A 14567-nucleotide genomic window follows, 5' to 3' on the forward strand; every position below is an offset into this window, starting at 1 on the left:
AAAGAATGCTTACCCCTTTCATAGTGTCCTTAACTAAACAACCAGGATGGTCCACTAACTGAGATCTAACCTGCCTTCTCTAAACAACAGTAACACTAAATCCAGTGCCATCACTGCACAGTGGAGAATTTACCACTAATGTGAAAAGCTTTCAGTTCTGGGAATATAGCCATTATTTATTTCTAATCGTATGTGTATTTTTCCCTTGGCCAGGAATCCATAGGTTTTGCACAACAGTAATTAATTCCATTAATAAATAGTAGTCTCTCAAAAGGCATCTTTTTCATTTTCTTATATTTGAGCTGGATTTTTGTGAGACCAGGCAATTGCTCAACTATCTTTGCTGCTTCCATTCTTAAGGACATAGTATATTCAAAAATAAACCACAAGCATGGCTTTTTGCTACTGATAAAAAGAGAAATGTCTAAGGAAATGAGGGTAAAAAGCTTTCAAAGTTAGCACTTAGTCTACTTAAATGAAAATCTGTAAACATTTTATGAAATGCTTGTATATATAACTTAGTATCTTTTCCCAACTTATTATCATTTTTATCAAACTAATTCCATTATAAAAGCTCTTCCTGTTTCAGTCCCCATTAAATGAGGTTTTACTGTTGTTCTTTAATAATTTTCCTTCATCTTACAGATCAGTTTCCTAATTCATCTCAGAACGGTTCATGCCGACAAGTGCAGTATCCTCTGACAGACATGTCCCCCATCCTAACTAGTGGGGACTCTGATATATCCAGTCCATTACTGCAAAATACTGTCCACATTGACCTCAGTGCTCTAAATCCAGAGCTGGTCCAGGCAGTGCAGCATGTAGTGATTGGGCCCAGTAGCCTGATTGTGCATTTCAATGAAGTCATAGGAAGAGGTAAGTATTTCCACTCAGCTTTTTGTTAAATACAATTTTCCAGTAAGCATTTTATCTTCGGCTTTGCAGATTAGGAACTTAGACAATGGTGAAAGCAACTGACAGAGCAGTGATAACAAGTGTACTTGATTTCTGTTCTATAGAAATGCAGCCCTGTAAATCATATCCGTGGGGATTTGCCCTTGTGCATGGAAGCAATTGGATAATCCCCCAAACATATTAGAACTAAATCACAATTCATCCTCATCCTGTGTGTACTAGCAACTATAGTTTCTTCGAAGGTGCCATTTACTTTCTTCTAAAAATCAGGGCGGGGTGCAGTGGCTCACACCTGTAATCCCAGCACTTTGGGAGGCCGAGGCAGGCAGATCACCTGAGGTCAGGAGTTCAAAACCATCCTGGCCAACATGGCAAAACTCCATCTCTACTAAAAAATACAAAAATTAGCCAGGCGTGGTGGCAGGTGCCTTTAATCCTAACTACTGGGGAGGCTGAGGCAAGGAGAATTGCTTGAACCCAGGAGGTGGAAGTTGCAGTGAACCAAGGTTGTGCCACAGCACTCCAGTCTGGGTGACAGAGCGAGACTCCATCTCAAAAAAATAAATACTTATAAATAAATAAATATCACTCCTTTAATTTTGAATATTTTTATTCAATCTCTCTCCAGTCTTTCTTTACCCTGAGAACAGTGACAAACTCTATGAAGCCTGGTTTATAGCAGTTTGTACACTGCTGGACAGCATCAGAAGACAGAGAATTTATAGCATTCCCCTGATCTAAAGCAACATATATCATCTCTACAATGCACTCCAATTTCTTTATACAAAGATAAATGAATATTTGTAATAAGCTAGCCAAAGCAGCAATAACAGCTAGCATAAACAGTATTTGTGGAAATATTTAGCAGGAAAAGAAACCAATCAAAAACTGGGAAACGAACTTCACTGTTCTTTTTTTTTTTTTTTTTTTTTTTTCTAAAAAGCTTTTACCCTTAATACTGAATGGCCTCTGATCCCTTTTATTCTATATGTGCTACAAGAGGTTGTACAGGCATCTGCCAGTGTGATACAAGAGAAGCTGATGGCGTGATTTCCCTTATATGAACACAAGGCCTTCTCACTTTCCTGTGGTAGCATCCACACATTCTTCTGTCAAACACCCCAGAGCGTAATCGTTCGTGTGCTCCTTCTTCCCCAAGAGTGGCTTCACTGTTAACATCTTTCCATTTCTCTTCAGAGTAATATATAGTTCTGTCATAGGCCTATAAATCCCAGTAATTGCATCAATTTTAGAGTGTGTGGACTCACTAATTGTGTTCTAATTCTACACATTGGGAAAACTAGAATTTTTTATCATGAAAGGTACTAAAATGGCAATTATTTCTCTTTTGAAGTTATAATCATTAACAGCTCTATAAATATTAGCTACTATGTATTTATATGTCTTTCTCCAGGAGAACAGGAGCACTCAAAAACATAAGTTTTATTTTATTCTTCTTTGCATTACTAGAGGGTAGCCTAATGCCTGACACTCACATACTAGGCACTCATGGTGTCTTGGCCAGCTGGATGAATTAATTAGTGAATGACTTACACAGCTATCAGACATTTGGCACCTCTGGGGAAAATTACTGCCACTGGATAAAAGGCTACCATTGGGAAAATGATGTGGTTAAAGCCAGAGAGAACTGGATGAAGTGAGTCAGGGTGAATTTGCTTCATTTGGGCAACTGCCTTTCAGTTTCTGCCAACCTGGATTACGTATTAACCAGTGACTAATGGGGAAATCCTTATTCTATAATACTAATCCTATTTTTAATGGTAGCATTTTTATTTCACTTTGGTTTATTAGAATATAGAGAACTTATTATAGTTCTTCATGTGGGTTAACTTTATTTTCATATTTTAAAATACTATGTCATCCTTTAAAAAAATTTATTTGATGAGGCAGATGTTACTGACCTTTTCAGTGGTTCCACTATGGTTGAATATTTTATTAGATTAGGCTTTATTATGAGTCATATCATCTACTACTTATTCATGAATTAAATAATCACGTTGCTTATATCCTTGGGTGAAATGTGTTGCATCTACATATGTATTTACAAACACACCTACATGCCTACAGTGGTACTGTTAAAAGTATTCTTTAAATGTACTCTTTTGCTGTATAGAAAGAAGAAAGAATAAAATGAAGCTAATAAGGGCTTGATAAATAATTATTTCATAATTAAATGTTATGCAGTGCTAACCAAGTTCTTTCTTTTGCACAGGGCATTTTGGTTGTGTATATCATGGGACTTTGTTGGACAATGATGGCAAGAAAATTCACTGTGCTGTGAAATCCTTGAACAGTAAGTGGCATTTTATTTAACCGTGGAGTATACTTTTGTGGTTTGCAACCCAATAAATAGCTTATAATAAAATGTTGATTTACACTTTCCCCTCGTGGAAAAATCAGCTACCACTGAAATTATGGGCCTAATCCTGAAAATTTGTTTTGTTCTAGACTTTTATTGAACTACTTCCTCTGAAATGATCCCTCAGAGCCCTCATTAGTAAGAGGGTAGGAGAAATGAGGTTCTTGGATGAACTGAGTATCATTTAACTATAACTATGTTTGGTTTATAATATTTGTTTTGCAAGTGACATTTCTGGAAACTATTGGAAGCATGTTGGCACATACAGTAGTAATGACTCATTTTACCCTGAGGCATTACTGTAATTATTTTTTAACCATGACTTCCATTAAAAAGATAAAAAATGAAATAAGACAAACAGGAGAAAACTATGCTGGCCAAAAATTGAAAAAGCATAAGTATGGTAATACCTCATTTATCCACATTTTTGGAGAATGAGGCATTCCACATACATGAACTTCCTAAATAAATGAAACTTACCCCTTTTTAATGCTGGGACATTACTTAAAATTTTAGCTGTTATTGAGAAAATCTTTTTAAGATGAAATGCATACTCTGTTTAAGGGAATGCTTCCAAATACAAACTAAGTCTTTATTGGTGACCCCAAGCCATAATTACAGCCATAAATTACTATATTACACAAACAGTGTATTCCACATACATAGTGTTCCTGGCTCCGCCTGTGTTGACAGGTCTCACATGCTTGCGTTTTCTACTCCCATTTCTCATTTTCTGCTTGCAAATTGCAGCAGCCTGAAAAATGTTAACCAGCTTTACTACAAACTTTATATGGGACTTAATAAGGTTTAAGTGCACAAATGAAAGATTTTCCTGCAAGACACTTTACTGTCACAACTATTTCAGTCTTTTTAAAATATAAATCAACGTGCCAAGCAGTGTTCTACATGGTTAATTTTGTTGGAAGCCTGACCACGAGGGAAATAAAGGGACAGTCTTTATGAAACCTAAGTACAAACTTTGCACTAAGTTTATAGGAGGCAATCTGGTGGCTGGCTGGACTCTATCCTGCAAAAGTGGGTGTAGGTGGTGACTGGAAGGCATAGTGCAGGGTGGCATCATTCACTCAGATGTGTTGTAAAAAGAACGCTCTAGAGTCAAACCCTCAGGACAAGATGCTAACTGTGTGGTTTTCCATTTCATTGCTCTTCCTATCTAAATTTGACAAAAGTATTCACTGTTCTGTAATGAAGTTAATATCTCCACCACTGGATTTCTTAGGAATCACTGACATAGGAGAAGTTTCCCAATTTCTGACGGAGGGAATCATCATGAAAGATTTTAGTCATCCCAATGTCCTCTCGCTCCTGGGAATCTGCCTGCGAAGTGAAGGGTCTCCGCTGGTGGTCCTACCATACATGAAACATGGAGATCTTCGAAATTTCATTCGAAATGAGACTCATGTAAGTTGACTGCCAAGCTTACTAACTGGCAAACTAGCTGTAAGCCAGCCATCCCTTCAAAATAGGCCTGCTCTGAGTCTTTAAAAAGCTAGTAGTCAAAGATGCACATTTAAAATGTTAGCATCATTCAAATGTACCTCAAAGTCTTCTATCCTGGTGGGAAATAGTGACACCTGGAAGGGTTTCCTGGAGCAATGATTCTTACTTGCTCTGCAAGCAACCTTGCTCTACCTTCCCCCGATAGGGACATTTAGTCATCTTTGCATGTCTACTATGTGCCAGAAACTGTGCACAGCACAGGAGAAGTGGAAGCAGAGCAAGCCTCAGCCCATATGGAATGTTAACTCTAGAAGGCATTGAAAAATTAGCTCCAGATGCGTCCCTTGCTGTTCCTCACCCTTGCCATCCACTCTCACACCTCAGGAACTTTGCACTTGTGCTCCCTCAGCCTGGAACACTCTCCCCGCAAATAGCCACATATCTCACTTCCTCATCTTCTTCAGCTCTTGGCCGTAATGTCATCTTCAACATAAGCCTTCCCTAATCTGTTTAAAATTGCAACTGACCACCCACCCTCATGGTTTCAGACTCCTCTTCCCTGCTCTATTTTCCTCCATCACACTTACCGTCATCTGATACACGAGGCCTGAGCTGTCCAATGCTACGGCCATGAGCCACGTGAAAAAGGAGGCTAGTTCAAACTGAAATGTGCTGCATGGTGTAGAATACATCCGAGATTCTGAATACTTAGTATAAAAAAAAAAGAAGGTGAAATATCTCACTAGTAATTGTTTATATATATATATATATATATATATATATATATATATATATAATTTTTTTTTTTTTTTTTTTTTTTTTTTTTTTTTTTTTTTTTTTTCTGAGACGGAGTCTCTCACTGTCACCCAGGCTGGAGTGCGGTGGCGCGATCTCGGCTCACTGCAAGCTCCGCCTCCCGGGTTCATGCCATTCTCCTGCCTCAGCCTCTCCGAGTAGCTGGGACTACAGGCGCCCGCAACCACGCCCAGCTAATTTTTTGTATTTTTAGTAGAGACGGGGTTTCACCGTGGTCTCGATCTCCTGACCTCGTGATCCACCCGCCTCGGCCTCCCAAAGTGCTGGGATTACAAGCATGAGCCACCGCGCCCAGCCAGTAGTTGTTTATATTGATTACATGCTGAAATATTTTGGATTTTGGGGGTTGAAAAATATATTGTGAAAACTAATTTCACCTGTTTCTTTTTACTTTTGAGTATGGCTACTAGAAAATTTTATATTACATGTGTGTCTTGCTTTATATTTCTATTGAATAGCACTGTAGTAGATAATAAACAAATAAACAATAGCTATATAAATGTATATGTATGCATATATATGTACACACACTCTCATCCCATTAGAATGGAAGCTCATGAGGGTAGGATTTTTGTGTATTTTGTTCACTGCTGTGGCTCCAACACCTAAAACAGTGTTTAGCACATAGACTCTCAGTAAATAATTGTTGAATGAATCAGCTAAGGGTTACAAAAAAAGGTTCTTAGGCTCTTGCAAGTGGTAGATTTTTTTCTTGACATTTATGCCAGGACCTAAAAGTCACCAAGCCAGGACCAGGGAGGGTGGGAATAAGAATCTCAAGACCTGAATTCATAGATGGCCTCAGGCTCCGTCGGGGTTCCTGCTCTCCAGGTCTCTGTGGGAGGTAATGAAGTTGATCAAAAGCAACTTTATAAATATGGGGTCAAATTATCAGAGAAAATAAGCTCTAGGAGAGTAATGAGATATTACTCAGCCAACGGAATAAAACATTCCCTGGCAGTGAACTTTTGCAGATAAGGCGAATTGACCTTACAAAGCACACAGCTGCCCTGACAGACCCCACTTTCCCACTTCAACTTTTGTTATTACCCTGATGGATTAATGTGGCTGGAGGTGCTACCTTCTCTAGGGTACTGTTACCCCAGGATTAAAGCATGATAGAGATTTCCTGTTATCCAGAACAGAACACTGCCATGGCCTTTTTTAATCCAAGGAGCTGATACTGAGAGCAACCACAAACCCAGATGTGTCTTAAAGAGAAACCTAAAACCAGGAACTGGCCTTTCTCTATGCTGTGTGCACTGAGGGGGGCTACAGCCCTTTTGTTAAGTATTTATTTAATACTTAACAGGGTCCCCACTGGGTCCCCTTTTGCAGGGTCCCAGTTTTGCAGGGTCCTCACTGACTACATCTTGCACTGACAAACTCCCCCGCTCCTGATTGCCAGCCAGTGACATCACCAGACTTGACAGCTGAGTGGTTTGGGGTGATTTCTTTCTGAGCCTCCTCTATTCACTCTGCTTCTGATGTTCTAACATCTTGGGCCTTACTGACCCTGGAGGAACTGTCCCTCCCAAGGCTAGCTAATTCCTACAAATAGTAAACAGCTTGCCTTCAAAGCATACCTGTCATGTGCAAACCTACCAATCCAGAGCCCTTATCTAACCTCCTCCTTTATCAGGCTCTTACACTTTGGGCCACTGTCCACCTGCCCTAATCACCCCAGGGCCCAGTTCCAGACAACTAGAACTATCCTTGGAGCCTGCTGAAATACTCCAGATTGGCCAGCTCCAAACCTGCTTACCCTGCCTTACCAGTTTCTTCCCAGGGAAACTGCAATGAAGGCTCTTGCTCATGTTTTTCCCCTCACTCTCTCTGCCTCCAGACCCCGGGGTTTCCCCCATGTGACCCTGCATGACAGGGTGTGCCCCCTCCTCTTGCAAACTGTGAGTAGCAAACTAACTTTTCAATGGCAGTTGTCTCCTGTTCTGTTGGCCTCATCATACCCGGAAAATAACAAAACTACGTTTTAAAACACTTCCATTTTCCCATCTGGAAAATGGAGCCTGTAACACCTGCCTGACAGAAGTGTAGAAGTAGCTGTAATTTATGAAAACAATTAGCCTGGTGTTTTGCATACAATAAATACTTAACAAATGGTTGATCTGTCAATGGGGCACATTTTTTGTTGTTGTTGTTTTGTTTCTTGTTTTTGGAGACAAGGTCTCTGTCACCCAGGCTGGAGTGCAGTGGCACAGTCACAGTGCACTGCAGTATCCAACTCCTGGGCTCAAGCAATCCTCCTTCCTCAGACTCCTAAGCAGCTGGGACTACAGGTGCACACCACCGCACCAGGCTAACTTTTTTGTGGTCGGTGGATGGGAGTAAAGACAGGATCTCACTGTGTTGCCCAGGCTGATCTCAAACTCCTGGCCTCAAGCCATCCTCTCGCCTTGGCCTCTCAAAGTTCTGGGATTACAGGCTTGAGCCATTAAGACCAAACTAATTTTTGAGACAAGATAATTTTTTATAAATAAACATTTCAGAATTCTAAGGTCAAAATTAGAACAGTAGATGCTTAGTTTATGCTTTTCTAACTCTCTTTGATTGCAGAATCCAACTGTAAAAGATCTTATTGGCTTTGGTCTTCAAGTAGCCAAAGGCATGAAATATCTTGCAAGCAAAAAGTTTGTCCACAGAGACTTGGCTGCAAGAAACTGTATGTAAGTATTAGAATCTCTGTGCCACAGTCCAAATTAAGTGACAAGGAGGAATCTGTTTCCCACTGTTCAATGCTAGTTAGGCTGTTTTCTCTTCTTATGCAAAAGTCCTTTATTTCTGTTACAATCTTAAATCGATGTGTAAGCCCTGGGGATGTGGGTGGGACTTTCAGACTTTATCCAACAGAGAATTTAAAAGGATTCTCCATAGGGGGTCTTAAACAGCTGTTATGTACTTTTGCTTTTCTCAGTCCTTCCCTCCAGTAGTTCTCAATGTTGTGGTTTCACACTGCATTAGTGTTGGGGAGGGAGAATTTGATCTTCAGCATTTGACAGTGAAAAGGAGAGGGCTGGGAACACAAATACCAACATATTGCAACTTCCCAAGAGTGGATTTGAAGCCAGCCTGCTGAAGCCCTACCAAAAATGGTATTGGCAATGAATATACAAAGAACTTTATTTGTGTCTGGCTGCCTGGCTATATAATACAACAGTCAACAGTTTGTAACTGAGTTCATGTTTTCCCTTGCATAGCACTGATTCATGACTTATGGTATGTGTGAATGAAAGAGCTGTGCTATTAATTTCCTACCTTGGTTTTGGTCAATGTAACAACATAAAAGCCAGCTTAAACAGAGGATGCATAGCCCCAGATAGCAGAAATTGATTTTTGTTGAACTTCGCTGTTTTTCTTAGATGCTTTACTGTGTATCCTAGTTCTCTATTACCTCAGTGGTGGGATACATGAGTTTTGTATGCTAACCTAGCTCATTTAAGAATGAAAAAGTAAAGTATCAGTCCCCTGTCATGCTCTCCCATAAAACTGAGTATCACTAATCAGTTGACAAGTGAAGATTCGTGATTGCTTGGGTAGTCAATTAGCATACTTCATTTAGCAACCAAAGTAAACCCACAGGGGAGACAGCCTTACTACTGCAGATCTACATTAAAGCAAAAAGGACTTTCTTACGCCATACAATTCATGATCTCTTTCCTCAGCCTGTTGAATTGGCAATGTCAATGTCAAGCATTTTTATTCAAGAATTCTGTTGTAATTTAGCGTTAGTCAATAGAGGCCAAATGAAATATTTCCTTCAGAATTTATGGATTTCAAATACTGAAGCCACTTGTTTAATCTGTAGATATTCAGCATCATTGTAAATTATTCTATTTCAGCCATGGGTAATAATTTTTGTCCTTTCTGTAGGCTGGATGAAAAATTCACAGTCAAGGTTGCTGATTTTGGTCTTGCCAGAGACATGTATGATAAAGAATACTATAGTGTACACAACAAAACAGGTGCAAAGCTGCCAGTGAAGTGGATGGCTTTGGAAAGTCTGCAAACTCAAAAGTTTACCACCAAGTCAGATGTGGTAATGTATTGGTTATCTCTGAGTTTCTCCTCTTTTACTTTCATATCCAACTTTTTTTGAAGTTTTATCACTACTTAATTTAAAAAAAAATTCAACACCACGAATTCCAGTTTTCTTCATATGTAAAAATGGACTTGTCTGATATGTACACATTGTATATTTTCATAAATTCACTCATTTATTCAAAAATATTTGTTGAATGGTGCAACATAGCAGCTCCTTAGGAAGCCCAGAGCTGAACTAGGCATGAACCCTGTCGGCCAAGAACTTTGGCTCAGAAGGGAAGAGATGAGATGGTCAACAATGACTGTGACACAGGTGGCCTGGAATGAGCCCTGATTCTCATAGCCCCAGGTGAGCAAGAATTCCACATCAAGAAATCTGGAAGCTGTAACTGAGGCAGTCTAGCAGTGAGGGCATGATCCGTGGGCGTAGCTAGTAAAGTACCTTCCCTTATCTGCAAAGGCCATCCTTCTTGCACAGAACAAGCCCTCAAAAGGCATGCACCTGAGTGCTGAGGCTGGGAGAAATACTCACCTGGGCAGCCAGATTCACCACATTCCCCTTCCACCCAAGGAGAAGTGGCATTTGAATTGGGTTAAAAGATAGCAGGTTTGGACTTGGGCAGCTGGGCAATGGAAATACCGATCCAGGTGTGGCAGAAAAGCAGGAAAGTATAAGCACCTGTAAAGTTATACGGAAACAGTACTTAGTTGATTATTTGTCAAGAACAGAACACACAGAGGGAAGTTATGAGAATAAACAGAGAAAAATATACTTATACTAGGTCATAGAGTTCCTTGAAAACCGAACTAGAGAGTATGGAGTTTATTCTCTGGTAATGTGGAAACAAAAACGTAATCAGATTAGACTGCAATCTTTCATCATTGTATTAGTCCGTTCTCGCACTGCTATAAAGAAATACTGAGCCTGGGTAACTTATAAAAACAGATTTAATTGGCTCACAGTTCTGCAGACTCTACAGGAAGCATAGCTGGGGAGGCCGCAGGGAGCTTTTACCCATAGCAGAAGGCAAAATAGGAGCAGGCATTTTACATGGCAGGAGCAGGACCAACGGGGCTGTGGGAAGTGCCATGCACTTTTAAACAACCAGATCTCCTGAGAACTCTATCACAAGAACAGCACCAAAGGAAGAAATCTGCCCCCATGATCCAATCACCTCCAGCCACACCCCTCCCTCAGCATTGGGGATTACAATTTAACATGAGAGTTGGGTGGGAACACAGAGTCAAACCATATCATTCCGCCCTGGTTCCTCCCAAATCTCACGTCCTTCTCACATTTCAAAACACAATCATGCCTTCCCAACAGTCCCCCAAAGTCTTAACTCATTGCAGCGTCAGCTAAAAAGTACAAGTCCAAAGTCTCATCTGAGACAAGGCAAGTCCCTTCTGCCTATGAGCCTGTAAAATCAAAAACAAGTTAGTTGCTTACAAGATACAATGCGGGTACAGGCATTGGGTGAATGCTCCCATTCCAAATGGGAGAAATTGGCCAAAATTGGCTCCAGGCCCTATGGAAGTCCGAGGCCCTGTGCAAGTCTGAAACCCAGCAAGGCAGTTATTAAATCTTAAGGCAGTTATTAAATCTTAAAGCTCCGAAATAATTTTTTTGACTCCATGTCTCATATCCAGGGCACACTGATGCAAGGGATGGGCTCCCAAGGCCTTGGGCAGCTCTGCTCATGTGGCTCTGCAGGGCTCAGCCCCATGGCTGCTTTCATCAGCTGGCATTGAGTGCCTGCAGCTTTTCCAGGCACACGGTGCAAACTGTCAGTGGACCTACCATTCTGGGGTCTGGAGGATGGTGGCCCTCTTCTCACAGCCCCACCTGGCAATGCCCCAGCACTAAGGGGAGGTCTCAGGGAGCTTTTTACCCATGGCAGAAGGCAAAGCAGGAGCAGGCATCTTACATGGCAAGAACAGGACCAAGGTGGGGACAAGCTTTCACCAAGGGGAGAGGTGCCACACACTTTTAAACAACCAGATCTCCTTAGAATTCTATCATGAGAACAGCACCAAAGGGAGAAATCTACTTCCATGATGCAGTCGCCTCCCACCAGGCCTCAGCTCCCACACTGGGGATTATAATTCAACATGAGATTTGAATGGGGACACAAATCCAAACCATATCAATCATTCTCTAAGACAACTTGAAAGGAGTAGAAGCAGGAAGATGAAGTGAGAGGTGCAACTTGAAATAATACAGACACAATGAGAATGGAAAGGAAGAGATGAAAGGAGGAGCATCTCAGAGGTAGAATCAAAAGTATTTACCAAGGAATTGATAAAAAGTCAAAGATGAGCAAAGGTATATGCTGGTGCAATAACACATATGTGAAGCACAGAAGCAAAAGCTGGACTCAGAAGAAAAATAACAAGTTGAGCCTTAAACACACTGAGTTTGCCTTGGGAGTAGAATGTTCAGGCAGAGAAGTCCATCAGGCAATTCAAAATGTGAATCTGCAACTTGTAAAAAATGTATTATTCAGCCTGGGCTGTCATACAATAGACCACAGACTGGTTGGCTTAAACAATAAAAATTTATTTCTAACCATTCTGAAAGCTCGAAGTCCAAGATCAGGGTGCCAGCATGGTTGGGCTCTGTTGAGGGCTCTCTTCCTGGCCTGTAGATGGCCACCTTCTTGCTGTGTCCTCACATGGCTAAAAGAATGAGAGTCAGTTCTCCAGTATCTCTTCTTAGAAGGGCACTAATCCCAGCATGAAGGCCCACCCTCATGACCTTGTCTAAACTGAATTACCTCTAAATGGCCCCATCGTTAAACACTGTCACAGTGGGGCTTAGAGCTTCAACATATGAATTTCTGGGGAACACAATTCAGTCTATAGCAGGGGTCAAGGCTGGGAATATGCTTTTGAGAGTCCAAAAGCAATTATTCAATAGATCCTACATATATAAAGTGAAAGAGAAAAACAGTGAGGTAAGGGACCCAGAAGCAGAGACCACTATGAAAGTCAGAGGAAGAGAAAGTTTCAAGGAGAAATTGGGTGCTCTACAGAGTCCACTGCTACTCAGTACACCGGAAGGGTCTTGGAAGCTGAGTAGCTTGAGTGATTTGGAGGTCTAGAGTGTGCTGAGAAGCACAGGTGTTGAACGGAATGGAGAGTACACTTATTCTATTCACATGTTGTAAGTCAGAGGACTGTGATGCCTGGAGATAGAGAAACATTTGATGTTTCAGTCCTTGAGATTAACAACTAAAAAAGGAAAATGTGCAAACAAAGTAGTCAGAAAATAATGTTCACGGGGAACATGCACTTGAAGAGAAAGGGTTGGTAGCTTTTGAGAGATGATGGGTCAGAGATCTGAGTGTGTGGCATGGGAAGCAATAAGACCTCTCTGTGAATCAGCAAAAGGGAGAGGTGTGGCCCCTATTGGCAAGAGTTTCAAAGAAATTGTGACTTCAAGTGAAAGCTGAGTTTCAGTTCCTGTGAGGAGGTAGGGGAACTATTAGAGAATAAGTTGAGGTGATTGGGAGTTTGTTTTCAATGAGTAAGTAGGTCATAGGTCATGGTGGAGGACCAGGACTTCAGCATGCATGAGATTGGTAAGAGAAAGTGATAGTGCCGTGTAGAGCTTAATGTCTCAGATTTTGATCCTGAAAGATTCTGAAAGAGGTGAAAGAAGTGGGTGCTAGAGAGGGAGACTGGGGACATGTTAGTGACAGTGGCAGGTGAAGGCAAAAGATAGGGAGAATTAACCCATCCTCCAAGAACATACTGTTCATTCAGACTTGAGTGTTAGTCTGCCATTAAGAAGCCAGAGCCAACTCTTACAACTCAGTAATAAGACTGTCTTAGTCTGTTTTGTGCTGCTATAACACAATACCACAAATTGGGGGATTTGTAATGAACAGAAATGTATTTGGCCCACAGTTCTGGAGGCCAGGAAGTCCAAGATCAAGGGGCCACATCTGCTGAAGGTCTTCTTGCTGTGTCATAACATGGTAGAAGGCATCACATGGGTGTGAGAGAGTGCAAGAGAGAGCAAGAGGTGACCAGACTCTCTGTTATAACAAACCCCCTTCCACAATAATGAACTAACTCCCAAGATAATGACATTAATCCACTCGTGAGAGTAGAGCCTCATGACCTAATTACCTCTTAAAGGTCCCTCCTCTGAGCACTGTTGCATTGGGAAGGGATTAAGTGTCCAACACATGAACTTTCAGGGACACATTCAAACCATAGCGAAGGCAAAATTACTCAATTTTTTTAAGTAAGCAGAAGATTTGAATAGACATTTTACCAAAGGGACGTATGAATAGCTAGCTAATGAGCACGTGAAATGAAACATATGCTCACATGAAGATTTGTACATGAACGATCACAGTAGTTTTCTTCATAATAGCCAAAAACCAGAAGCAATCTTAATGTCCATCAACAGGTGAGTGGATAAACAAAATGTGGTGTGTCCATACAATGGACTAAAACATTCATCAACATAAAGGAATTACTGATGCCTACTACAGCATGATAAACCTCAGAAACATTATGTAAAGTGAAAAAAGGCAAATAAAAAAATTACATGTTGAATGGTCCCATTTATATGAAATTTCTAGAAAGAGGCAGAACTATAGAGTCAGAAAACAAATCAGTGGTTTCCTGGGGCTGAGAGAAGGAGTGAGGATAAACCACAAATGTGCATGAAGGAATTTTCTGGAATGTTGAGATGATCTAAAACTGGACTGTGATGATATGATAGCTGCACGTCTATGTAAATTTACTAAACATCATTTAATCACTTTAATTTACTAAACTTCACCAATCACTTAAAATTGGTGAGTTTTATGATCTATAAATTATACCTCAACAAAGCTGATTTATAAAAAACAGCCTGATGAAATTTTGGATGTTTAGGGCAAGTGTTGGGATTCTAAGCTTCTTGGCAGCCACACAC

At 40.7% G+C, this 14567-nt stretch overlaps 1 protein-coding gene across 1 annotated transcript in view; it reads left to right on the forward strand.

The window, feature by feature from the left end:
* The window catches only part of MET (MET proto-oncogene, receptor tyrosine kinase), a 100253-nt gene that overhangs the window by 75525 nt on the left and 10161 nt on the right, over positions 1 to 14567 (forward strand). Inside the window, exons 15-19 of the mRNA XM_055283760.2 lie at positions 646 to 876; positions 3149 to 3229; positions 4536 to 4717; positions 8147 to 8256; positions 9461 to 9626. Coding sequence (XP_055139735.2) covers positions 646 to 876; positions 3149 to 3229; positions 4536 to 4717; positions 8147 to 8256; positions 9461 to 9626 — 770 coding nt within the window. The remainder of the gene's footprint in view (positions 1 to 645; positions 877 to 3148; positions 3230 to 4535; positions 4718 to 8146; positions 8257 to 9460; positions 9627 to 14567) is intronic.

This window comes from Symphalangus syndactylus, chromosome 6, assembly GCF_028878055.3.
Source record: "Symphalangus syndactylus isolate Jambi chromosome 6, NHGRI_mSymSyn1-v2.1_pri, whole genome shotgun sequence".
Classification (NCBI taxonomy): domain Eukaryota; kingdom Metazoa; phylum Chordata; class Mammalia; order Primates; family Hylobatidae; genus Symphalangus; species Symphalangus syndactylus.